Source organism: Hibiscus syriacus, unplaced genomic scaffold (assembly GCF_006381635.1).
Source record: "Hibiscus syriacus cultivar Baekdansim isolate YM2019G1 unplaced genomic scaffold, ASM638163v2 tig00110325_pilon, whole genome shotgun sequence".
In the NCBI taxonomy this organism is placed as follows: domain Eukaryota; kingdom Viridiplantae; phylum Streptophyta; class Magnoliopsida; order Malvales; family Malvaceae; genus Hibiscus; species Hibiscus syriacus.
In genome coordinates, this window is record NW_024062683.1 from 604,523 (window position 1) to 632,368 (window position 27,846).

The window sequence follows — 27,846 nt, forward strand, 5'->3', positions numbered from 1 at the left end:
ATAGATATGATGCTCTAAAATGTATGCATAAGATGCATGTAACATGAATTGGTTCTGTTTTATCTCCTGAAAAAGGTCTGATAATTTGCATTGGGTTGTTGAATCCCCAACGATGCCCCAATATCCAAAAATGCCCTAATATTTGATGTTGAATCCTCAAAGATGCCCCAAATGTTCATCATTTCTTGCTTCAACATTGATTCCAAGCATGAGTTTTATGTCTAAGAGTCACATGTCATTTACCAAGATCCACTCTAGAGAGACTGTCTTGTTTAAAAAAAATGTTTTTCTTTCTCTTTTACTTTCAAAGTCCTGAAAATATCAAAAAGAGTTTCAAAAAAATGTTTAATCAAGAGTTTTGAAAATATTGTCCCTTTCACGGTTTTACAATTGAGACGAATGATAAAACTAGAGTTCATTGGATATCAAAGAATTAATTATAATGTTAATCCTTCAATAAATTATAGCTATTTGACAAGTGCCAAGATCAAAGCTATCTTTGGGAAATGGTTAAGTAAGGAAAGGATAAAAAAGTCTCAGGTTATTGTGTTTGGTCAAATGTTTGGCATTTTTGTTCATTTGATGCTCAAAGGTTTGGCATTGGATGCTCAAAGGTTTGTTGGGGTAGCTTTTATACTATTCTACTGGAAGTGTTCTCCGATGCGATGCCTTATCAAGGAATTTGTGTGATCGCCTCAATTGCACAATTTTTATATTCGAGCCGCCTTTTCAGGTTTTCAACTCGAACCCTCCTTTGGTTTCAAGACGTCATTCGGAATTTACGTCTTGAACCCCTTAGTTATTTTTCTCTATCATGCATTAAAGACATTGTTTTTCGTAAATAAAGATTAATCCTGACGGGCGGGATGAAATATGAAGATAGTCTCTCCTGTTTAGAAATCCATGTATGATTAGAAAGGATTTTTAAGGCACGTAATGTAGGCCAGTGTTCATGGTTATGAAAGAAAAAGATAAATAGGCTCAAACAAGTGTTTCAGGGTGTTAAACCAAGGATCAATTCATTTTGATGCCTTCAATCTTGTCTTGCTCAAAATGTCTCTTTCTCTTGATGCTCTATGATCTTCGAGTGAAGTGATTCGGGAATGATTGTGCTTGATCAATTTTGAAGCTTGATGTGCTATTTGTCTTTAGGGAATCTTTGCATGTGCTTTTTGTCCCTTTTTCTTTTTTCTTTTTGTTCTTTTTTTTTTTTGCTTTTGTTTTTTGCTTCTTCTTTTTTGCCCTTTTTATTCTGATTGAATCTTTGCACTTGACATCTGGTTCACCTTTTGGTAACTCCTTTGGATTGATGTCTTCACTAATGTGAGCAGATTTCTTCTACATTGCCCGCCAGTGTGGAGGGTGATCCTTGGTTAGGGTTGAATCAGAAGAAAATACTATAGGCTCAAAAGGGGACACAAGGGATATATATTTTTTTTGTTGTGAAGGGATAAAGAAAGAAAGCCGTTCATCATTTCATACATGTAAATTTTCACAGAAGAGGTATCCCCAGGGGGATAGATTTTCAGGATTAACTTTATTCACATGAAAACAGTGTAATTAATGCATGATAGAATTATTTCGAATGAATTTTTCTTCTTTTTCCCCCAGATGTCTTAATGTTCAAGCTCCCTGCGAGATGCCCCAAGTTATGTCTTAGAAGAATGCTCATGTTCAAACGAACAACTCGATGTTGTGGGCTTTAATGGTGTAAAAATGTCAATTTTGAGTCTAAAAAGATAATGGTGTGATCTTATTGACTCAAAGAAAGGTGTGGGTGTATCAAAAAGATAAAGATAATGTTCAAGAATTTCAAAGGGAGGTAATGTCAAAATTTGGTCTTTTTGGCAATGACCATGAGTTATTTTGGGTAAAGAATCAAGGTATTTTATTTTGGGGTTTGAGATGGGATAAGAAAGGTCGAATCTTGTCATATGTCAAAAATCTATAATTCTTGAAGAATTAAAAGAATCCTTAATTCATTTAATATTCGAAGAACTAAAGATTAAAATTTGTTCAATTGCTCCACCTTAGAAAGTAGCATAAATTCAATCATTTAACAGATTAAGCGAAAGATCAAAGACGTGTTCAAACAAAACAATCCTCTAAGTGCAAATGGTATATGTCATGCCCCCTTCTTCAGCAAGCGCCTTACAAGTTTCAGAGGAATGTTTGGGGCTTATTACGTGGTAACAGCTAGCAGCTTCAACATCGTAGCCCTTAGGATATGGGGATTCTTTTTTATATCATCCTGGCAAGCTTTGTGCTACAATCAGCTGATCCAGCTCCCCTTGTACTGATTTCAGTTTTTCTTTAATTGTTAAAATCTTGCTTTCATGTGGTGTAATGTGGTTAAGACCACTTTATCGAATCCTCCGTGACTTAATTTCATGTTTATGAAAATGCTTAAAAATGTAGATGAAGATGCAAAAATGCAAGAATGCATGAAATGTTCGAGGCATTGATCCAAGAAATGTGTCTGTTATTATGAATAATCCTTATTGGGGACAAAAATGTTTTATCTTTTAAGAGACAAAAATATCCTGACAGCTTCTGACATGTTGACTAGTCTTCTGCTTTCGTCTTTCACCGGTTGAATAACTTGTCGAACCGCTCTGGCCTCTCTGGATGAACCGTGAAAATGTTGAGTTATTTTTCGTACTGGTCCAAGAAGTCTCGAATGATCGCATCTCGAGCATTTACTTTTGTTGAGCATATTCCCAACAAATTCGTCATTGGAGCCATTAATTGATAGGAACTATGTGAAGTTCATTAATCTGTTTCTTGAATTCGCCAGCAATGGTCTCCAATTTCAGCTATCATTTTGCCATTGTCGTGTTCAAAGGAACTTCCAAGATACATAACCTTCATCATGCCCCTGCAACCTCTGCCAGTCAGTTCTTCAAAGATAAGCTTTCATTGTGCTTGATATAAACCCGGTTCATTCTGAGTCCTTTATAATGCAGCAGAGTGATATACTCTTCAATTGTGGGCACCACGTCTTCTGGATTGAATGTGACACATAGTCGCCTTGTAGACTATCCTCTGTATTTTCATCTCTTGTATTACAACACCTTTGTCCATGGATTTAGATTATTCGAGTTTTAACAAACACGTTTTGGTGGATCAATGACCTCTTTTGAATGATGCAAGTGATGAAAATAAAATAAAATAAAATAAAATAAAAGAAAGATGAAAAGAGTTAGTGAGGTGAAAAATAATAAAAAATGATCATAAAAATGAAAGTACTACCCTACATGGTATCTACCTCACATGCTTATTATTCCTACCCAGACATGATCTTTATCCCGCAAGTTGATTTTGAACAAGTCCTAACCGCATAAATTTCTAGTTCACATGCTTTGAACAGAAAGTAAAGCAGGAAATAATTCTGGCATCCTAGGGTTTGAAATGAGGTTTTGGGGTGGGCTCTAACTCCTTGTAGTCTCCCGAGTTAGGTTCTAAAAAAACGGTACCCGAGTTCTCCTTGCTGGTGCCTCCTTAGGCTTACCAGACCCTTAGTCCTAAACCCATCACATGCTTGTGTGGACTAAGTTAAACTCGAGAGGAAACATTCCCTTATGCCCATACGGAGAATAAATTCACACGAAGACATAAGGTATATGAATCCCGAAGGCTACTTGCTAGGCCCGCACGGTGAATAAATTCACACGAAGGCGTCGCTTTCACCCCCACTTAAATAGGGTTCGAAGCTCGGGTATAGAGCTAGAGATGACAATTTTGAAAATTCTGAGATCATTAAAAAAACGTCAGTACAACTATTTACTTGAAAAATAATCAAAGGTAACTAATTAGAATCGAATAAATAAATTAAAATTAAAATTTATAACTTTCGCTAAAAAAGACAACTGAAAATTAATTCCGGCCTGACTCACTTACCTGTCCCCAGCAGAGTCGCCAAGCTGTCGTGACCGTCTTTCGGTTGAGCCCCAGAATCGGGCTTCGACTTAAAAAATGTGGATTGGGAGTCGCCACCGACCATTTATTTAAAAACAGGTTGATCGGATACCTTATTTTTTACCTGATCTGCGTCTTACCAAAGATGTGTCGGATTCGGGAGTCGGTTACAACCAAGGAAGGGTTAGCACCCTTGAATTGCCCTTTCGGTACTGTGTAATTTCCAGTTGTCTTTATCGCGAAAATTAAAATGTAAATTAAAACTTAAAGATTCAATTCAAATTAATTACCTTTGATCGATTGAAACTATCCCTAAAACAATGTTAGATAAAAATAGATAAATAAATAAATTAATGTTAAATAAATGAAAGGAAAAAAAGGGAAAAAATAAGAAAAATAAAGATAAAGAAAATAAAAAAGATATAAATCAGAAATACAAAATAACAATAGTAAAGAAAATGAAAAGAAAACATATTAAAATTACAAGTAAACAAAAAAAATGTTTAAAGGATCATATTAAAATAAATAAAAATTTATGGACCAGAGGGATGCTAAAAAAACTGCAAAAACAAAAGAATAAAAGGTTAGGGGAATAATTAAACCATATATAAAAAATGACCAAAATAAAATATTTACAAATATAGTAATGAAAATCAAATATTAGTAATAATATATTATATATGAAATCAGTGACTGAAATGAAAAAGAATAAAAATCGATGGCCGAATTAAAGCAAAATGAAATAGAACATCCATATCAGAATAAACAAATAACATGACCCTGGTGATTATAATGAACTGAAAGTATATTAAGTAGCTTGAAATAAAAGGAATCAAATTTGCAAACACAGTTGGAATATAAGGCTTACAAAGAGAGAGGACAAAACATGCAATTGTCCTCAGCTGAACCAAATCACATCTTACGCCACTTACTTGGAGAGGGATGCACTAAATTCCAAATGGTACTGCCTGTGGCAATAAAGCATTATTATGCTTTTTAAAAAAAAGAAAGAAGAGCACAAGTGTTGTAGGCCCGCTGGAAATCAATGATGCCTCATTAGAAAGGAACTCAAACCGATCCTTTGCCTCATCGATGATGACAAATCAGAAGGCGGATCAATATTTCACTGCCTCGAAAAGCATATCCAAATCATCGCCCTTGATGTTTTGAATTCTTTTGGCTCCGGTGAATCAAGGGTCTTTGGGTTTAGAGGTAAGATTCCCGTCCTTTTTGGTATGTTTTTGGTCTGTGTTCTCTTTTTCTTTTTCTCTCTGCTCCCTCCCTTTGTTCGATTTTTCCTCAAAAAGTAACTCTATGCCTTTGTTCTTTTTTCTTTTCGAATGATCTCCTCTCGTTTTCCCCTTTGGTTATGTGTTGCTTTCCAAAACCCCCCCTTTGCTGGGTTTACAAGCTTATTATTTATAATACAAATAAACTCTATTTTAGCCTTGTTTGAGTCCTAATCGAACTCTACTTGTGTTGGTTGTTGGTGACGAGCGTCGGACGCTTCGGACCCGTGAGGCTTGGAGATGCGACGGTGGCTTGGATGAGATGAGATGAGATTAGGGTCTCTGGAAACCCTAATCTGATATGGATCGTGGGTTGCTGGGCCTTGTTTGGGCCATCGGTTCTTGACCTGAAACGTGTAACAAAATAATAAATAATATATAATATATGTTTAATATAATGTATTGTAAAGGCACGACATATGGGACGAAATAGTGTGTCTACAATTATTATTATTATTATTATTATTATTATTATTATTATTATTATATATTTTTATGTTAATGTTAATGATTTGTATCATTTATTATTAACAATGATGATATATATTTGGGGTGAATATAAGATATTATTTGGTTAAAGATTCTCACTCATTTAATAATGTACGTTCAACCTTTATATATGTAGTGCTCGAATTTGAGACCTCAAAAGATAATAATAAATTTATTTGTTACTGAAGTTGTTTGATTCGTGGTTTATGTATTTTGTTAAATTTGAGAGAAATGTTAAATTTTATATAAATAATTTATTATTATTTTCATAATTTAAAGAGAACATATTTGAGGGAAATATCTTTCAAAGCTGGAAAAAGACATGCAACATTATGCCTTGGATTGAGACGAAAACTATCAATCACATGACTTAATATGTGGGAACCCTGATTGATCAAGTCCGAGTCTGGACCCCACCTCTCACCCAGCCGAGTCAAATCGCCTTCCTTGGCGAAAGCAGTGCCACAAGAACAATGTGCACATGCCTATTTAATAAGCTTGAATCGATCCACTGAATTGACCAAAAAAAAACAGTTACATCGATCCAATGAATCTAACCAATTTCGTTTACCCTGAGACCAAGCCTTAGTACCCAGATTTCATGAAGCCGATGATACCAGTGATTTAGCTTCTATTATGTACCTATAAATGCGGCTGATTTGCTGCCGTAGGATTCTTAATTTTTTTTACTGAATTAAGGTAGATCTAAAATTATTTCTATAGAGGATGTGAATGATACAATAATCGAAAAATTATCGTGAAGATATTGAATCTTCGGGGAAAGACACCTAAAACACAATACATTTTCCCCTTTTTATGCCGCTGAACAAAGATGAAGACGTACTATCTTTCCGACGACTTTCGACGAAACTCTAACATTTACACTAGATCAAAAAATAATTTCGTTCAAACCCTATTTCAGCCAATAATTTTTTTCACAAGAGCAATTCAGCCTATAAATGCTAACATTTAGTGTACTATTTTTATAATATTCAATTCGGATTAATGATCAATAAATTAAATGTTGATTATTATAAAATTAGGATAAAAAGTATCAAAGTCCAACCACATGACTTAATCTTTGGAAACCGTGATTGATTAGGTCCGAGTCTGGACCCTACCTCACGCAACTGAGTCAAATGCCATTCTTTGGCATAAGCAGTGCCTCAAGAACCATTTAATCGAATCACTGAATTGCCCAAAGAAGAATTGAATCAATGTGACAAGGCGTATGCTTGTAAACTCTGGAATTGATGCTATTCTGATCTGCTGAATAAGTGGAAATTGAAAACGAGCACAATTTCCTAGATTGGACGTATATAAAGGCTCAAGGACCATCCATGCCAAACCGAGAACCGAGGTGTCCGCATGAACAAATTCGATGAAGAGTATCATAAGAGAAGGTGCCAAGGCCATTGCTGCTTCAGTGGTTGGGACCATGTCCCCTACTGTCAGACCCATTGCAGATGCAGCAAATGACTTCACAGTTACAATACCAAATCTAGAGAGTCAAACTTCAAGCTCAGTTCACCAAATCACCTAGCCATTACAACAACAATTCATTAGAACTATTCACCAGAGACGAAGAACAAACTGCTTGTATGGACATACCTGAAACAACCCCATTCTGTTTTGTATGGACATTTGAGATCTTCCCATTCTCCAGAAAACAGACCCAAATATTATAGCCGACGCAATTGACATTCTTGTTCGAACTTTATTTGTTGGTCCATCACGAGAAGCCTAGTTAACCATTTTTTCAATCGATTAAATGGAACAGAAGTTAGGATGATTCTGAATACATGCACAGGTACAGGTACACACAGCCACCCAAAGCAAAAGAAACAAAGAAATTAGCAAGATTTGTATGGAAAACACACACAAAAGAAGTCTAAATTGTGACAGTGGATTAGGAATTGCTGATGACGGTGTTGAGAATGCTTCAACAAGAGCATCGATTCTTTTTCTGAGAAGACACTGTCAGCAGAACTGTAGTCAAATGGAAATAAAAGATCAGCCAAAAATTCAGCAGGTTTTGCAGCATGCGTACAATTCAAATAGAAATAGTTTCATTTGAATTTCCATTATGTGCTTAAGAATGTTATTTAGCCACTTCCAAGTTGCAGTTTCAAGCTTCTTTCTGAAATCATGTCCAATGTATTTGATTGGAATCTCTTAACAAACTACTTAAAAAAAATCTCTTAACGAACAAGGATAATTTGACAGTTCAAAAGTACTTTCTTGTTTTATAATTATGATTAATCCTCGAAGGCAAACCCTGAATACCTGCTCCAGCAGCAAGACGTTCATTTATATTGATGTTCTAAGAGAAAGATTTAAGCCGATCTACTGTAAATACCTGCATCGACGATGGCTACTGGACAGAGAAACATGATGCATTAATCCCAGCAAGGACAAGTTTATGCTTACCCGGCCCTTGATACTATGTTATTGCAGAACACTACTTATCCGGTAGCACTTTGATATTTTACTCGTATGTATTATCCTATTTGACGGAAGATACGGTCGTCCAAGTGAAAATGAGTTACGAGATTTACCTTGACGTTGGCTGATGCTTTCATGCATGTTAAGCTGGTAAAAGGAAACTTAATTAATTGGGAAGAAATCATTTAAGTGAATTAAGATTGATCTAATTATCAAAATCAAATCTTTGAGAAAAGAAAATGAAAATCATAACCCTAATTAGCTCCTCAAGGTCAGCTCCTAACATTTAATTTTATCAAACAAACTGAGAATTACAGAACAGAGAAAAGGAGTTTTAATTGTTTTTATTGACATTAGATAGAGAGATAATTCAGCAGAATAAGAAATTCTACTATTTGGTCGAGAATTCATAATCAACAATGGAGTTAAGTCTACAGAAATCAAAGACCCCCAACTACAAATTTCCTAAAACATAGTTCAAAACCCAAATTCAACCCAAAGTTCCTCATTTGATGATCAATAAACCCATATGCTGAAATATTCAATCTTTGAATCAGAAGTTACAATTTTTCATTTTTGAAGAGCTTATTTGTTTTTTTGACTATGGGAGCTGAAAAGAAATGGCTTGTCATTCTCTTTTCAACAACACTATTCTCCATTCTCCTCCTCTCCCTTTACTCAATCTCCATTCAATTCCCCTAGACCTTTCCCTTCACCAGTTCAAAATGGCCTTCATTACCCACCAGCTTTTGGGTACTATTTATTTGGTGGAAAAGGTGATAAAGATCGGATCTTTAGGCCACTGCTTGCTGTCTATCATCCCAGGAATCGATACTTGTTGCAACTTGGAGCTGACGCTTCTGATGAGGAAATATATAGGTTGGCTTTGGCTTTGAAATATGTGCCTGCTATTAGGAGCTTTGAGAATGTGGATGTTATAGGCGAGCCTGATATGTTTTCTTATATGGGTTCTACACACATCGCCGCCACGTTGCGTGCTGATGCTATGTTGATGAAGCTTGATCGTGGTTGCTCTGAGTGCTTTGGATTATCCTTTGGTTACTCAAGATGGTAAGTGGCTTCAGTTCTTTCGTTTCTTCTGTGTGGAGTAGCTTAGAGAATTGAGGTTTTTTTTTTTTGATTTAGAGAAATTTCAAGTTCTTGATTTGGTTGGAATTACTTGAAATTTGAATGAATCTGCATTGGTTCTATTGAAAATTTGGTGCAATGCTTCCAAGCTTACAAAATTTCTTTCTGTCTAAAAGTTGAAGGAATGATGTACACTATTGAAGGAAAGCTATCAAGCATATGACAAATTTGGTTGTGCTGCATAATCGCTCATACATAACAATATAACATTGAGGGTATCAAATTGGGAGCTGAATGGTTAGAAAGTTTGTAATATAAATGAACGCGACACTTATGAGTTCTCGAGCCATATTGATGGTTCATGGGGTTTCAGTCCTACACTTTACTTTTGGGTCTAAATCTGCATATTTTTGGTGAAACCTTTAGTTTAGTGAACGGAAGCCACTGTTGAACCGTATTTCTACCTGTTAAAATATTTGTTACGTTGATAGAGCAGTCGTAGGTGTATCCCTTATGTTTCACTTTCAGACATGTTTTGGAGATGACCCGACATTGATATCGGTGCACCAGTTCAGCAATTGTTGGTTGTTTGACATGTGAAGTTAGATACTTAAGCTAATGCCCTTTGGCATTTTGGATGAAGTGCCATTTTCCTCGTACCATTACGACTCGAGGTAGCTGAAAATCTTATCATTACAACCTATTTAAGGGCGCAAAAAGTAGTTAACTTGTGACTCAATTATTAAAAGATTGGTTGGTTGCTATGTATTTTAAGGTTTAGTAGGTTAGAAGGAAAGAAAGTGGCTTACTATCCTTTGAAGTAATGAATATATGTGTAAATATCAGTTTTGTGGAGCTGAAAGTGCTATAAGTTCTGATATTCTATGCTTATTTTATCATGCTTGGGTGCAGAGTGTAGACAAAGTAACACTTTTACAACTAGACAGCTGAGGTCTATAATCCACTTATATATCATACCACAATGTTCTTGAAGTTTAATTTCCTAAGATTAGTTCCTACTAGGCTGTAAGTCCTCTATCCGTTGTCTTCCGGTTATTTGTTTTTCCCTAGCTCGGTATAGAAATACCTTAAATGAGGTAAGGTGCCAACCAACCTATGCACGTTATTTGCTTATGCACTATGCATATTTTCCTCTTATCATGCTACTTTGGACTTTCACCTATGTTTCTGTTGTTCTTAATTGTATCTACCGTCTAACCCTTTCTTGATTCGTATCTCAGATGTCTCACGTGTTCTCCTCGGTTAGGAGGGACCCCAATTTCCTTGATCATACTAATAACCTTGGGGGGATAGAGTAGGCGAAACTCTTTTATGAGATCTGTAGATCCTTCTGCTGCACATTCATAATTTAATCTAAATCGCATTGTCTCTTTTTTATGCAGAGATCAATGGATCGAGCCATATTGTGGTTGACCCAGGGCTTTACCTAGCTAGGAGAACCACAATTTTCCATGCTATGCAGAAACAACCGATGCCTGATGCTTTTAAAGTATTCACAGGCAATGTCTACAATCTGTATTATCTGTTAACTTTTCATTTTTTTATTATAAAAAATATCTCTTCATTTCTCTAGCTATGCTACACTCATTTACAGTTTGGTATTGAATTGCAGGTTCTCCATGGGTTGTCTTAAGCAGATCCTTTCTGGAATTTTGTTTCTTCGGGTGGGATAATCTACCCCGGACCCTTCTGATGTATTTTAACAATTTTATGTTATCCGAAGAAAGTTACTTCCATTCTGTCATTTGCAATTCACCGGAGTTCAAGAACACTACCGTGAACAGTGATTTATGATATATGATCTGGGACAGTACTTCGAAGACGGAACCCCACTTTCTCGAAATTTCTGATTATGATCAAATGGCTCAAAGCGGAGCAGCATTTGCAAGGCCATTTCAAAAGGATGATCCTGTGCTGGGCATGGTTGACAAAAAGATCCACAAGGAAGGCGAAACCTGCCCCAGGGGCATGGTGCACTGGCCGGCAAAGCTGGTGGGTAGATCCTCGCTCTCAATGGGGCGATGTGAATGTCTTGAAGCCTGAACCACAAGCAAAGAAATTCGTGGAAACTATGATAAACCTTCTCGACGACTGGAATTTGCCATCTAATCAGTGCATGAAGGGATGTGAACTAAAAAGGTGAATATCTCACATCGACCTTACATCCGAGTTCTGCGAAAGGCTCTAAAGAATACCATCAGATGAGATGTGTGATTTTCATACGAAGTACGAGAATTGAGGGGAGAAAACAAGCGAATTTGGTCTAAGTTGTTGGTTTTGGGGTCAGTACTAATGGTAAAGCAACCCAGAAGCCTACAATGAGTAAGGGGAACTTCTTATTGAGCTGCCATTTGCATGCTGTTGTTTAACACCATTCATCTTTGAGTTTATGTTATTTACTCAGTGGAATCTTACCTGAATAAACTCTTTCTCGTGTGGAATTTTAGGAGGCATGAATTTCACTAAAGAACTGCAAAGTGAATTTGAAGAAAGAATTTAACATTCTTCATTGTTCCACAAATCAAACAATGTAATAATCACATCTTCATGAGCCAATGAGTCCAAAAGAACTTGAAAATGTTGGAAATTTGAATAAGAAGGAATCAATAGAAAGAACCAAATTCCATGTGAAAGAAACCAAAATGAAATAAAAGATTTTGAATGAGTTTTTCTTTTTCCTCTTGAAATATCAATAATCAACTGCTTTATTTCATACTGCAGCTTTGCCCTCTTGGTGCCCCAATAATCCACTCTCCACAGCAGCTAATTGACTGGGAATTTGAATCAATGCAGTCACAACTAGCCTTTGTCTCTTGAGATTCAGTATTACATCCAATAGTTGAAAACTTCAGTCATCATTTCCAATGCATTGGATATATATATATTGGTTAGTATCCATTTACACGGTATAAAAATCTTTAGTTTTACACTAAAATATAACCATTGGATTAAACAAAATCAATGGCTGAGATTGAAATTTTGTGCATTCCCATTATCCACATCTCTCCTCATTTTTAACTGTGTATCTCAGCCATTATTAATCCAATGGTATTAAATAAGTGTAAAACTAAAGAATTATATACCATGTAACTGGATTTTATATATATATGTGCAAACCTGTTTCACAAAAACCCTTCATGAAGCTGCTTACCTGCTCTTTTTGCTTTCATTTTATTCTTTGGCAAAATAGCTGAGAAAGGAAATTGTGTCCTGAAATACAGTTATAGAAAAGTCATGCCCCTTTTCCTAATTTTCTTATTATTAGGCTCAAATTAAAACAAAACAGAAAACTATGTTCATGTAGTAGTTTGTGCAAAATACAGCTTATTTTAATGCATAAGAACTGAATTCTTTGCATGCAACATAAAGTTTCTTTTTTTCTCGTCGCCATATTCACAGGTCAACCAATATCTAAAAATAAGAAAGTAAATGAATGTACATTCACCAAGTTTAAAGATCTAACCTGCATTATTCGTGTCATATGCATATTACTGCACTATCTTCCAAACACGGATGCAGGCATCCTCCCCTGAACTAGCCACAGTGCAGTCATCAATAAAAACCAAACCATAAACTCCACCAGGATGAGCATGCTTTACGGTTATGCGGTTGGAAGCAGGTTTCGCAATTTCATATATGATTACATTAGTGTCTAGTGATCCCGTAGCCACCATGGTGCTATTAGGAGACCAAGCAAGACAATTGATACGAGCCGTGTGGAACAACATGTTATTAAGCTTCACCTGCAAAACAATTGGGAAACAATATTTTAGCTAGAAGGCAAAATATGGCTAAAACATCCAGTCCACTGCTAAAAGCACTTTTAATATATCTTGCTGCTCAATGTAATCAGAAATTTTTGTTGTACTATTCGTGATGATATTCAAGGGATCATAAACAAAAAAAAAACCAGTTTCATAATATCATAGTAGGCTCGTAATAAGTGCAAATTTAGAGAGCTGAGAACTTTTGGTTCACATCCTTGCATAGCAAGATGCTTCATGCCAGGAACTGGAGTTGATGCCAAAATCAAACATAAACAACCAGATAACTGAGAAACTAGAGGATGACCATAAAAAAGGCTGATTATCCAGGACCAGGAGTAATATCCCTCATTATATATGACTGATGGATCTGAATCCCATAATTATCTAGGACATTACTCTTGGTAAAGCTGTTTGAAGCATCCACTCTTGTTAAGGAGGAAACCATCTCTCTTAACTGATATGTATTCCCCAATTTACTTTTGACATTTAGGAATGTCAAGCAGAGTGTCCAATAAGGAAAGAACAAAAGGGTTGTTAAGCCCAAGCGTACATTAAAAAAAGGAATGAATCTAGTTACCATACAAGTTTTGTTGCATGGCTAGGATGTATTAGAACCAATTTGAAGTTCAAGTTACCTCTTTGGAGGTACGATCCCAAACAACTGCTTCACGGTTTAGATCAGCGGAAGCAAACATGGAAAAATCTGGTGAATACTGTAGTACGCTAATTGGACCTCTATGCTTCTCAAGGGTTGCTTCTTCTTTAAGAGAATCACCTGAGACAGAATATATATGCAACTTACCATCCTGGCCCCCCACAATAGCCTCACTTCCATCAGGTGCAATAACAGATGCTGTCACTGCAAACCCAAGGTTGATGTTTGAAAGTACTTGCAGATCCTTAAGCAATAGAACTCCAGAATCAGTTGAAACTAAAGCCAGCACAGGGGAATTAATGGCCTGGCTCAAGTCCTTTGGCTGACTGCCGACATCTATATGTTCTGCCTGCTCAGATTTTTCTTGATCTAGAGAAATTCTCCATACCTGAAATTAACTGAGGAATGGTTAACAGAAAAGACAACTTGTATTCAAGCTATATAAAGGGTGCAAAGTGTTCACGGTTAATATGAATCCATCAAAGTACTTATCTAGGTAGAGATGATATCAATGTTGAATAACAAAAAGGATTTTACACAAAATGACTGAGATTATTAGAGCATACATTGTTAACAATAATAAAATGCAATGTTTTTGTGGTATAAGTTTACCTTGTTGTTGTATCCAGATGTCATTATCTCTTCTTTGAACGCAACCAAACATTTAATTTGAGAATCATCCTTCCTCTTTAATTTGCCACTGTATCCTGTCCCTGGAATCCATCTAAAAATATATCCATCGAAGCTGCTGGATAAAATCGTCTTTTCGTCGCTTTCGAGTAGAGTTAATGTATTTACGTTCTTCATATGTCCAGACAAACATAATGGTTGTCTATCAAGATCACTAGCAGAGTACAAGTTAATGGTGCCAGAAAGGGAAACTGTAATGATATGATCATTCTGCCAGAGACATCCAACAAGCATGTCCTCCACTCCACCAGATCCAGTGCATCCCAATGTTTTCGTCACTTTTCCCGTACCATCCTCAAATATCTCCCATATCTTGGCAGTCTTGTCAGCAGAAACAGTAATTACCTGATTTAATCAATAAAGTAATTGGCAGATAAGTAGGAAACACATGATTGCAATTAAGACGTTGGATGTTTAGATAAAAAAAAGTGGTTGGATGTAGTTAAGTGAAGAAAGTAACAGAAAGTGCTTGGTGTTGTTGACATATACTCATTGAGGAAAACATGTCAATTGTGATGAAAACACAACTCTTAGGAATCTCTCGTGCTCTTAGTGTTAAACTTTAAAACAGAATAAATGCAAGACTGTAACTGACATCTTTGTTTGCTAAATAAATTAAACGCAATTGAGAACTTAAGGAAGATAAAGGACACTGCCAAGTTTTCAGTTTACAGAAAATGACTAGCTTCAAAGTAAATTGACTTGGCACTTCCACACACAGATTATGCTTAAACAACCATGCACGGATTTAAAGGAACATTATACATCTTCATTTTTAGCCTGAAAATAATTATAAGGGAAACCGAAAGATTAATGGATAGCTCAACTCCTCACTCTAAACTGCAGATAAGGGACAATCATAGGTTGCTTTTCCCCTTCTACTTTCGGGCTAAATCAATAACACAATGCTGGCTTTCTCACTTCATTAAAGAAAAACTGAAAAAGTTTGAACACTTTTATGAGGTGCGACACTTTCTGAAAATGCAATATGCCCAAAGGTTCCCGAATGCATAAGATGGTATTACCCTCCAAAAAAAAAATTATTTTGCTCCATTATCCCCAGCTTGTCAACTCTCTAGCCTAAATTCAGAAAGTGGTCAAACATAGGTTTTAAAAAAATTGGAATTCTCAACAAGGATGCATATAAATATACCCACAATTTGAAATGGCATAAAACATGCATGCACATGCATGAAACCAAGCCAATTTGGTGAAGAACAAATTCAAAACCTGTTAACTTGCAATTGGGTGTAAAGAAGTTCCACGAAAGAAAGAGTAGTAATCAGACGCACAATTGCATTGAATATTGCTCTTTCAAGAAGCAATGGACCTCATTTATTTATTTTGACAGAGCAATGGTCCTTATTAAAGCAACTAAATCAAATGATCAACCAGGTGCTTACATGTTTACTATCTCCGCTCCAGCTAACAGCATAAATGCTACCTGTATGACCATCTTCACTGGACAGTGCTCCCATTGTTTCACCACTCTTTGCATCATATATTAAACCCTTCTTATCTGAGCTTACGCTAATTAGTTTGCTGCCATCTGGTGAAAATCTAATGCAGTTGACGAAATTTGAATGCCCCCTGCAAATCATAAAACAAATCCTTGAATAATACTAAAACTAACATAAATCTTACGAACCAGTTGATAAGCTATTTTCCTAAAACAACTTATAATTCCCTAAGCAGTGTTCATTCTGTAGTGCACACTTCTGTTTAGACAAACCTTAGGAACGAGAAGAAGATTATTCTCAAAATGAAGCGATAAATAGCCGCGACAAGTTCTATAATTATTTGTTAGCTCCATATAATGACTTCCATTATAGATAAACAGTAATACCTACCGGTGAGATAACTTGAACTTGAAGGGTGGACCTTCATAAAAATTCACCAAGAAATCTTCTCCACAACTTGCAATTCGAAACGGCCTCGTCGGTTTAAAATGACAACTTAGCACCCTCTTCGAGTGCCCATCAAAATCCCCCACTGTTGACCCCGAATCCCACCTTCAAAATTTCAACATCACAAAAAACCTCTAATCAAAATCTAAACCATCTTCATATTCTCTTAAACAAATTTCAATTCAAACAACAGCACTGACATAAAAGCGCGAACAAACGACTTTCCTTTTCCATCGCCACAGGCAACGATCCTCAACCCGTCCGGAGACCACTGTAGATCATCGATCCGACCCGAAAGGACCTTGAACTCATTCTTCAAAACGAAATCGTTATGCGTCCCCCAGATTCGTATGACTCCAGAGACGTCAGCGGAGGCGATCCACTCGCCGTTGGGGGAGTAACGAGCTACGGTGACGGGATAACTGTGCTCACCGTAAACGGCGACGTCGAGAGGACGGTCGAGGTAACGAATGACGACGGATCTTGCGTTGCAATAAAGGATCGAATTGGATTTTGGATTACCGGAGATTAGAATCCCACGGCCACGTTCCGTGGAGGGGGCGCATGCGTAGGTTTCAACGAGATTAGTAGCCATTAGTGTGGGTGTCTGTGTGTGCGAGTGCTTGGCGAGGAGAGTTTTTGGAAAGGAGGAATTTAGTTTTCAGTTGAAAGGAAAAGTGCGGGAATTGAGGTGCCAACTTTTTGAACGAGTTGCTCGCTGACCACTTACCCTTTTTGGATATATATATATAATAAAAAAATGTTTTTTTTTAATTTCTAAGTAAATTGATTTCAATTAAGTTAAAATAAAATAACTATCAAATTAATTAAAACATGCTGCATAAATCATTTGAAAATTTAAAATATATGAAAATAATATGGTTTTAGAATGATATAAAAAAATAATATACATAACATGTTGCTTCGTTAAATAATTTAATAAAATAATTTAATGGGATAAGGTTTTAATTAAAAAAATATAAGAACAAACACATTTGGTCAATTGGTTAAACAACTCCTTAAATTCCTTAAGATTCATAATTTGAACTAAAAAATTCATTGTGTGTTCAATTTTTTCTTTTATTTTATTTTTTTTGAAAGGTGAAAGTATGTTTCATTGAAAGCCAGAACACAAACAAGATCGAAATCTTTAGCAAGAATCTCATTAAAATACTTTCATACACCTAAATATAGGAAAAAGAGTCAATTTAATCACTATCTTCACACAATATTTAAAATGTAAAATATAAAAGGAAAGGAGAATCGAATAAGCAAACTTATAAACGAATCGATAAAAGATTTTATAAACGAGTTTATAAACGAGCTTGTTCGTCAACATAAACAAACTAAACACACCTATTTGTGTTTGTTTGTTAGTTAATTGAATATAAAACTTTTATTCATACTCATTTATTTAATTTAATAAATAAATATTATACAAAAATTTATAAACAATTAATTAAATACTTTATTTATTTACACTACTATGTATCGAAATCCCTTACCTCAATCTTTCAAATGCCAATAAAATAAGATACTTCAATATCAAGTAAACGTTCATTACTTTTATAAAGATAAAATAGATCTTTATTCACATATAGCGATTTTAGAGCTATCATGTGATCAATGGATGCACCTTATCTATGTAAAGGGTATAGAGAAACACATGTTGGCATATCATAATCACAACTTGCCGTAGAGTTACATTGTCATTTATCACCTTCACTTCCTCATTTTAATTTGTATTCAACGTCAAATCATTCAACTTTGTTTTGATCGCCAAAAGTATATATAATGTACATATTCTATTACAGTATTATTCGTCTTTGTTAATGATGGAAGAAAAATCAACCATGAAAGAGATGAGGAAAGGCCAGCCGGAAGCAAACATGACGGATCGTCTTCCTCGAGAAATCATCGTCAACATACTATCCTTGCTTCCCTTAACATCTTTGCTGAATTCAAAGCTGGTTTGTCGAGCCTGGCGAACCCTAATACAAGATCCGTTTCTTATTAGAAAGCACTTGGATGAGGCTGCCGGCAATGATCCGAGCTTCGTATTGGAAAGCATTAGGACTATCCCCGACCAACGCTACTTCATAGATTTCTTCGATCATAGTGAAGGAAAAATGATCTCAAAGAAGCTCCCCGGTTTTCCTACGACCATGCATTTGGTAGATTCCTGTGATGGGTTGCTTTGCTTGCATGATACATCGCGAACCGTGTTCATTTGCAACCCTTTCACTAGGGTGTACGTCAAGCTCCGCAAACCGGTCAAGTGTCCCACAGTGGTGGGGCATTTGTGGTTCGGTTTTCATCGAACCACAAAACAATACAAGGTGATCTAGATAGTGCTGCAAAGAAGATTACCGAGAACAACAGCTTGTGTTCAATCGGAGGTTCAGATTCTAACTATCGGGACCCCTTTTTGGAGAAATTTAGGGACCGTACCTTATCATTTTTATCCATCGAGATCGAAGACATTTGTCAATGGCAGGTTCCATTGGCTTTCGAGGCCGAACAAGTATACCAAAGCTAGCTTGCTTATATCGTTTGATCTTGAAACCGAGCAGTTCCAGGAGGTGACGAAAGCTGATTGTTGTTGCGCCTCTGACATGTGTTTTCGTCAACTGACGGTCGTACGAGGTTGTCCGTCGGCCGGTGCGTTTCATGGTGACGATGAACGATCGGAAATTTGGGTTATAAAGGAATATGGTGTGAAAGAGTCTTGGATCAAAGAGTTTACCATCGGAACTTACTTGCCCCCGACGTTAATCGCCCAACGAGAGATTCGGCAATTGAGATATTCGAACCCTAATTTACTAGTTCAAGTTCTATGCGTGTTGAAAAGTGGTGAGATCTTGTTGGAGTTCTTAAGCAGCGCTCTTGTTCTTTATGATCCTCAGTATGAAACGTTCAAGGAGTTAGGTTTCTGGAAATGCGTAATTGCTTCAAAATAGTTATTCATGTCGGCTCGACAGTTAATTCTGGTAAGCTACGACGGTGGTTACTGAAATCACTTAAGTTTGGTGACCAAAGTAAAAGTGCCTTAAAAGTTCGGTGACTATCAGTGTAATTTATCCTATGTTATTATGTATAGTAATCAAATACGAAATCAATCAAGACGAAATATAGATAATAATAAAATGACGGGTTATGATTTAATTATCAAGCCATCAATTTAAAACTATAAAAAATTAAATTATAATGTAATTGAATACATTAAGTACTGGCTTCCATCAACGGCGGATTTACTCTATTTTCAGGGTGGGCATATATCTATCTTAAAATTTGAGTTTTATTCGAGTAACTACTTATTTTATTGATTGCGTCTATCTTAAAAGTTTATTTGTGCACACTCTATTTGAAATTTTTGTGTTATTAATGCATGTGTGCCCACCTTAAAAATATTTCTAGATTTGCCACTAACCTTAGTGGTTAAGAGGAATGTTGTTTTTTTAAAAGTCTTGAATTTGAGCAGCTACGTTTGCAGGGTATATATGTGCAGAAAAGCAATAACTAAAGAGAAAGAGTCAGAGTCGAAAAGAGGATTTCTCACCTTTTTTCTTTTGTTCAAAACTGTACGTGTTGTCAATGATTAAGAACGATTATGAGCATATACTACATTATAATTAGATTATTAAAAAAGAATTATAGTAGAATTTGTTTAATCTCAAAATTGATAAGATCTAAGAAATATTTAAACAAGAGAAAAAAAATATATGGCTAAATTTTCCTAATTTCAAAATTGATAATTATTCTAGATATATTTAAACCAGAAAAAAATGAGGGTAAAACTTAATTTATCTAATTTTAAAACTAATAGAAGTAATTGAATATAAAAATTTGGTAGATCATTAATTAATTTATTTAGTTTTAAAACTAATAGGGACTTGAGAAACAATTAAACCTAAAAAATTATGGTGTAGGCTCCTCCCACACTAATAGGGACTTAGATTGTAATTTGCTGCACCTTATTTATATATACCAGTAGGTAATATATACAATATTTTCTTTTCTCTGCTTCGTGTATTCCTACACAATAATAATATTATCTAGTGATATTATTGTATCAAGCTAGAAATTTATTATATCTATGAAAAATGGTATTAGATTAAATTATAATTGAAATTAATTATATTATTTCATGGAAATATATTAATCATAATATAAATTAAAAATATTATAATAATATATTAATATATTATAAAATAATATTTAAACTAAAGGTAAAATATTAAATGATACTTGATTTATAAGGAGATGCTTTGTTATGTGTTTTGACTATTAAAAAGTTATAAAATGATTCTCCAACTATATAATGTTATGTTGTTTTGTTGAGTTCCTCAACTATTACTGTAATATCCTCAATACCGGGTTAGTGACTAAATTATAAAATTTTAGAATTTGGTGATTAAAGTAGACTAGTTGAATAGTTCAATGATTTATTTGGGGATATTTCCTGAAAGTTGTTAGTAATTATCCAAATAATTAAATGACAAAATGGTCATTTGACAAGAAAGATATTTTTCTTTCCTTTAAGAAGAGAGAAACACGTTGGGGGGGAGAGTATCTGGAAAACTCTTCTTCTTCTTCTGGTTTTCTTCTTCACCGTGAACCCTCAAAGGCAAAGGTGAGTTTCTTTGTTAGTTAATTATTTGTTGATTTTATGGTTGAGTTTTGATCATTAGATGATAACTAAGCTTAAGGAAAGCTTAGGTTATCTTAAAATCAAAAGATAAAGGAGTTAGAGAAGATTAAAGATTTGGAGTTCTTGAGTGAAATCTTGAAATAGAGTTGATAAGTTGAATTTGACTTGCCATTAGCTTAATTAAGAAGTATTAAGTGTTAGAATTTGATTTGAAACATGTTGAAAATTGGGTATGATTCTTGAAGTTCATAAAGAGGAGAAGATTTTGAGGTTTAAGATGATATAAATGAATATAAAGTGGTTTAAGTATGTATATTTGAGTTAAGAATATGAAAGGGAATGAAACATGAAGAATTGAAGTTGGAAATAGTGAATTTTCGTGCATGAACAGTGATTTCTGGGCAAAAATTTATAGATTTCAATAAGGGTACCGATACCCTAGGGGGAGGTATCGATACCCCCAAAAGAAAAATGGAATTTTGGTTCATTAAACTAGCTTAAGTTATTAACATCAAGTTATAAGGTTTATGCTTTTGATAATCGTTTCGGAAATTATGTTTATGTAGATATTGAGCCTAAATAAGTTCCGGAACAATAAAAGAATTAGGATCGAATCAAAACAAGGCTAAGGTGAGTGCAATTTAATTTGTACTTAGGTTATTGAACAAACATTGGCTTGCCAATGACGGGGTTACTGTGGTAAGAAGTGACTCCTAAGATATTATTCGATTTGTGATTGATATGATGCTTATGTGGCATGAATGTACGTGATATATACATTATTGCCTATGTTAAATGAATTGTGTGAATACATGTTAGCGTGATAAGCTATGTGATATATGAACATATGAGATTAAGTGAATAAACATAGATGATATATATATGATGATATAAGAATAAGACTTGAATCAAATGATATGAGTTATATGGGAAGTATATGTGAACAAGATATGATATATATGTTTATGTGAAACCATGCAAAGTGATACGAGCTATGTGACATACGAATATGAAATCATATGAAAAGTGACATGAATTACATGAAAGTAAATTACGTGATTATATGCACATATGATATGTGATCATAAGAGCAATGATATGAGTACATGAATATATGAAGCATAAGAAAAATACCCATGTTATATGATACGAGAGCTATAGGTATAGTTGGCATGCCAAGAGTCGAGGGTTACAGTGGTCATTCGGGACAATACAGTGGTCCTTCGGGACAATATAGTGGTCATTCGGGACAAATTTCATATGCCACTCAGTGGGACTTATACGAGCTGTGGTGACAACATTAGTGCACAACCTCAATGTACTCGCATACCTTTAGTTCTCAACAATGTACATGGGCTAATAAAGAGATTTAATATATATACTGAATATGATATGTATATATGATTTGTTATATGAAATAGATCACATGATTTATGTAATGGTGTATTGTTTGGTTAATGCATGATATGTTAGGTATAAGATTGTTAAATTACAATGATTAATGATAATGAATGTGAAATGTTAAACGTGTTGATAAGGATATATGTGCATGTGGGTATATGTAACAGAAATGATATATGTTTTATATGATATGATATGTTTTATATGATATGTAGCAGGGGTATCGATACCCCTGAAGCAATCTGGAAAAATTTTAACATTCGGTATTGTTTACGGTACTGTTCACTATTGTTCATAGTACTGTTCATTAATGTTCACGGTACTGTTTATACCATATTTTATTATTCATAAAAACGCATATTTTTCTTAAATTGGTTATAACAAACATGATTCAACAATATATTATCATATTTTCTTAATATAAGTTCAAATGTTCTACTATCTTACAAGAATATAGTTTCAAAAAGTCAATGTGATATCTCAGACTCGTATTCGGATCGAATACGAGTTGGGTGTTACAATTACAAATTATAAAATATCACTAGATTATTCATATATTACAAACTCATTTATTTATATACTTTACACTATCATCGTTGAATTAGCGATTGAATTATATTTCTCTCACGCGTTGGTATATCAGAAACACAACTTGCCGTAGTGGAATCACTATGTCATTACATTATCATCGATATTCAATCACTTTCACTTTGTTATAATAAATTGTTTTCGAATCAACATCAACTTTGATTCGATCGCCAATGTATAATAATAATATATTGCTTATTTGTCGTCGTTAATGATGGAGGAATCACGCACAAATGAGAGCAAACTGTTGAAGAAAGGCTAACCAGCAGCAGCCAGCAAACATGATGGATCGTCTTCCTCGGGAAGTCGTCGTCAATATACTATCCAGGCTTCCCTTCACGTCTTTGTTGAGTTCAAAGCTGGTCTGCCGAGGCTGGCGAACCCTAATACATGATCCATTTCTCATTAGCAAGCACTTGGACGAGGCTGCCGGAAACGATCCGAGCTTCATCTTGGAAAGAAACTGGCCAATCCCCGGCCAACGCTACTTCATAGATTTCTCCGATCATAGAGAAGGAGAAGTGATCTCAAAGAAGCTTCCGGCCATTAATTATCGTACTACGCCCATGTATTCGATAGATTCATGCAATGGATTGCTTTGCATGCATGATGCATCACGGAGGGTATTCATTTGCAACCCTTTTACCAGGCTTTGCATCGAGCTCCCCAAATTGGTCAAGTACCCTTCACTAGTGGGGAATTTAGGGTTCGGTTTTCATCGAACCACAAAGCAATACAAGGTGATCCAGGTAGTGTTTCGAAGACAATTGAGAAGAGTCGATTCAAGTACCACATCTACATCGATATCTTCAACTCAGTCAGAGGTTCAGATCCTGACACTCGGAAGCCCTAGTTGGAGAAGTCTAGGAGCCATACCATATCGTTTTATTCATTCGAAATCCAAGGCTTTGGTCAACGGGAGATTCCATTGGCTTACAAAGCCTAACAAGAACACCACGGCTACCTTGCTTATATCCTTCGATCTCGAGACCGAACGATTCTACGAGATACCGAAACCCGACTGTCATTGCGGTTCAGACAAGTGTTTCCGTCAACTGATGGTCGTACGAGGTTGTCTCTCAGCAACGGCGTTTCATGGTAATTACGGTGAACGATTGGAGTTTTGGGTTATGAAGGAATACGGTGTGAAAGAGTCTTGGATCAAAGAGTTTAGCATTGGAGCTTATTGCTTGACCCCAGCATTATTGCAACAAGAGATCCTAAACTCCGGTACTAATTTAAGACCTAATCTATTTGTTCGGTTTCTGTGTGTGTTGAGAAGTGATGAGATCTTGTTGGAGTACAAAAGCAAAGCTATTCTTGTCTATGATCCACGGTCTGAAACATTCAGGGAGTTTACGTTCCCGGAGATGCCTAATCAGTTCAAAATAGTTGCTCATGTGGGAAGCCTGAATTGGCTTCCCAGTTGAATCTATGTTCCTGCAGATACAGCATAATCTGAGATGCTGTTTATGCCATTACCATATACAGATTACAGAGCACACATGCACGCATATTAATATATCTATTAATTCTGTGTAGAATTCCTACACTTATAGGACTTGGCTTCCTTTGTTTTATCAGCTTGTATCAAAGTGCAAAAAAGATTTAAATCATATAAATTATTTAAATAATTTAATGTCTTATCTCACTAAACGATCATTTTGTACATTTATTATAACTTCATAGTGATCATTTTGTAATAATTTAATAGATTAAATGATCATTTCGTAACTTTTGAGAGTTTTATGGTCAATATGATCATTCAGATATATTTCAGTGATCTATGTTGCACGTTACCCAAAAATAAATAAAGGAGTGGTGGTGGAAATGTGTGATTGGCTAGTAGTGGTTGTTGTGTAACAATTCACAATATTCCAAAGCCAACTGTATCCTCTTCCCCCCGCGAATCTCTCCCTTTCTGTGCTAAATTGTTAATCCTTTCTCAAATTGCAGCTTCAGCAGTTCCTTATGTTCGTCAATCCTTTTCATTAAACAAAGAAAGCTTCTTCTTTCTCTTATCGTTTCAATCTAAGTAGGAGCCGACGCCTGGCTTTCAAAAATGGCCGCCGAAGTTGTCGCCGACGCTTCTGCAGCGTTCTTGCTCCGCCTGGTCCACGATATCGTCGCCGTGAGTGTGGCTTCCGGAGTGTTTAAAAAGGATTGCACGGATCTGGTAAGGAGGATCGCTCTCTTCACGCATTTGCTCGAGGAAATCAGAGATTCTGGATCGTCTGATCATGATCACGCTTCGTCCTCTTCTGATTCTTCATGGTCGGATGATCTTGCCATTGCCCTGCAGGCTGCTAAGCGTCTATTGTCCGCTGCTTCAGGCTACCATTCCGTTAATTCCTCTGTAATGACCCGTCTCCTTTTTCTTCTTTCTTTATTTTGAAGAACACGAGTACTAGTGTATTATTCAATTATTCATTTTTATTTTAACTGATAGAATCAATTCTATTGCAAAATTGACAGAATCAGTCGACTATTTTCTTCCTCGGAAAATTTTCAAATTTCTAATTACCGAGTGAGTTTGTATTGATTGCGATAGATGATCTCCATCTCGAAAAGTATACATATAAAAAAAACTTTTGGACTAAAAAGAATCCAACTATTTTTAATGTGTTGAATATAGGTATGAGATAGACTATTTTAATAAAAATAAGAGTTCGAACAACGTAATCTATCTGAGTGATTACTCTGTTTCTTGATTTTCTAATATGAATTCAACCCCAAGGAATTGGAAGCACAATGTATAATCGAAATATTGTCAATTGCTAGTTTTTGTCTCAGTTAAAGTGGCAATTCCATTTAATATGCAATTGCAGGTCATGGAGGAGAAAATATATGTTTTTTTTTTACATCCCTTTTTTGTTAGCAGAGCGGTTGTAGCTGGAGTTTTTGTCGTGGTTATATGCATTTGTTCTTAATATGTTATGTTATAGGTACGTCTCTGAATTTTGCTATCTTAATTTAAGGATGGAGCTGCCAAAAGAATTTCTTTCCAATTTCAATGTGTTACATGGAAGCTGGAGAGAAGTTTAGCCAAAATTCCATTTGACCAGTTTCAAATCTCAGAGGAGGTTCAAGAACAGGTTTAGCTCCAAAATTTATAATTTATTTTAGTTTATTTTCCAAATTGAATTGCTTTTCTAAGATCAACTGCTTTCCTTTTTCTTTTTCCAGATCTCATTGGTGAGAGCACAATTGAGAAGAGCGACAGAAAGATACGGGTCTTTGAATTCGAGAAAAGTTTTGAATGCTATTTCTCAGCCACTGGAAAAAGAAAGTGGTGATGCCAATCATGAAATTTCTGCAAAGACAGATAACATTCCAGAAAAGCGTGGTGCAGTAAGACGTGCTGCAGATGAGGAAACTAAGGTTTTGGAAAGAGTGAATGGCTCTTCAACTCCCTCTGAAGTCTGCCTTTCGAACGAAACTGATTCCAAAGTGCAAGAGAATCCGGCCACTAAGGGTACTGACCAAACCAAGAAACCCGATGCACTAGTAATTCCTGTTGATTATCTATGCCCAATATCTTTGGAATTAATGAGGGATCCGGTGATTGTAGCTACGGGGCAGGTATAGTGTGCCACTGTGACTAATGGTTGTCGTTTCTATTTTCGTTTTTCCATGATCAGCCTTTGCCTTCTGATTAACTATCATTTGGATTTTACAGACATATGAGAGGTCTTACATACAGAGATGGATAGATTGCGGCAATGTAACATGCCCGAAAACTCAGCAGAAGCTGGAAAATTTAACTCTAACCCCGAACTATGTTCTTAGGAGTCTAATAAATCAATGGTGTGCTAAACATAATATGGAGCAGCCAAGCGGATTAGCAAACAGTAGGCTCAAAAAGAGTGATGGATCTTTCCGTGATGTTAGCGGTGACATGGCAGCCTTCCAGGCACTGGTTGCTAAGCTGTCAAGCCTGTGCTTAGAGGAGCGTAGGGAAGCTGTGGCTGAAATCCGATCACTATCGAAAAGAAGCACAGATAATAGGATACTAATTGCAGATGCAGGAGCAATACCTGTTCTGGTCAACCTCTTAACAGCAGATGATGTTTCATTACAAGAACATGCAGTAACTTCTATTCTTAACCTGTCAATATTTGAAAATAACAAGTCTCTTATAATGCTTGCTGGTGCCATTCCTTCCATCGTCCAAGTCCTCCGAACCGGAAGCATGGAAGCAAGAGAGAATGCGGCAGCTACCCTTTTTAGTTTGTCACTTGCCGATGAGAACAAAATAATAATTGGTTCATCAGGGGCAATACCAGCTTTGGTAGATTTGTTACAACATGGAAGCACTCGAGGGAAGAAAGATGCTGCCACTGCTCTATTCAATCTATGCATATATCAGGGGAACAAGGGCCGGGCCGTTAGAGCCGGGATTATAACAGCATTGTTGACGATGCTCACGGATTCAAGAAACTGCATGGTCAATGAGGCTTTGACGATACTGTCGGTTCTTGCTAGCAACCATGATGCTAAGGTAGCTATAGTAAAGGCTAGCACCATACCCGTTTTGATCGATCTGCTAAGAACAGGTTTACCCCGAAACAAAGAGAATGCAGCTGCCATTTTACTCTGTTTGTGTAAGCGAGATGCCGAGAATCTGGCCTGCTTAAGTAGGCTCGGTGCTGCCATACCGTTGACGGAGCTTTCCAAGAGCGGAACCGAGAGGGCCAAGCGGAAGGCCACTTCATTGTTGGAGCATCTTCGAAAAATACAGCATCCGTGATCCTTTTGCTTGCACCAGAGAGTTTGTTAATTGTTGTTTAATTGCTTGACAAAAACTGGCATTCAATTCCTTTCAGATATGTGAAGTGAGATGAGAGCATGAGGTACAAAGCCATTTTCATTGCTCTCTCTGTGTATTCATTTCTTTTATTGATGGGTGTGTAAAAAATTAATTTGATCTCAATAA

At 35.9% G+C, this 27,846-nt stretch overlaps 4 protein-coding genes and 1 pseudogene across 4 annotated transcripts; 4 read left to right on the forward strand and 1 right to left on the reverse strand.

The window, feature by feature from the left end:
- Positions 1–8,623: 8,623 nt before the first annotated feature.
- Positions 8,624–11,611, forward strand: LOC120118079 (annotated as a pseudogene).
- Positions 11,612–12,432: 821 nt separating this feature from the next.
- On the reverse strand, positions 12,433–16,865 carry LOC120118080 (actin-interacting protein 1-2-like). The gene is made up of 7 exons (XM_039138216.1): positions 16,471–16,865; positions 16,214–16,375; positions 15,767–15,953; positions 14,286–14,708; positions 13,654–14,061; positions 12,715–12,994; positions 12,433–12,461 (listed from the first exon to the last, which is right to left on the reverse strand). The coding sequence occupies exons 1-6, from the start codon at positions 16,863–16,865 to the stop codon at positions 12,740–12,742; spliced, it is 1,830 nt and encodes a 609-aa protein (XP_038994147.1). The 3' UTR covers positions 12,433–12,461; positions 12,715–12,739.
- Positions 16,866–18,105: 1,240 nt separating this feature from the next.
- LOC120118081 (F-box protein At3g07870-like) lies at positions 18,106–19,230 on the forward strand. The gene is made up of 2 exons (XM_039138217.1): positions 18,106–18,575; positions 18,768–19,230. The coding sequence occupies exons 1-2, from the start codon at positions 18,106–18,108 to the stop codon at positions 19,228–19,230; spliced, it is 933 nt and encodes a 310-aa protein (XP_038994148.1).
- A 3,961-nt stretch (positions 19,231–23,191) lies between these two features.
- Positions 23,192–24,340, forward strand: LOC120118082 (F-box protein At3g07870-like). Its single transcript, XM_039138218.1, has one exon. The coding sequence runs from the start codon at positions 23,192–23,194 to the stop codon at positions 24,338–24,340; it is 1,149 nt and encodes a 382-aa protein (XP_038994149.1).
- A 500-nt stretch (positions 24,341–24,840) lies between these two features.
- LOC120118022 (U-box domain-containing protein 11-like) lies at positions 24,841–27,843 on the forward strand. The gene is made up of 4 exons (XM_039138170.1): positions 24,841–25,266; positions 25,889–26,005; positions 26,097–26,492; positions 26,590–27,843. Exons 1-4 carry the CDS (start codon positions 24,973–24,975, stop codon positions 27,658–27,660), a joined length of 1,878 nt encoding a protein of 625 aa, XP_038994101.1. The 5' UTR covers positions 24,841–24,972; the 3' UTR covers positions 27,661–27,843.
- The last annotated feature ends 3 nt before the right edge of the window (positions 27,844–27,846 follow it).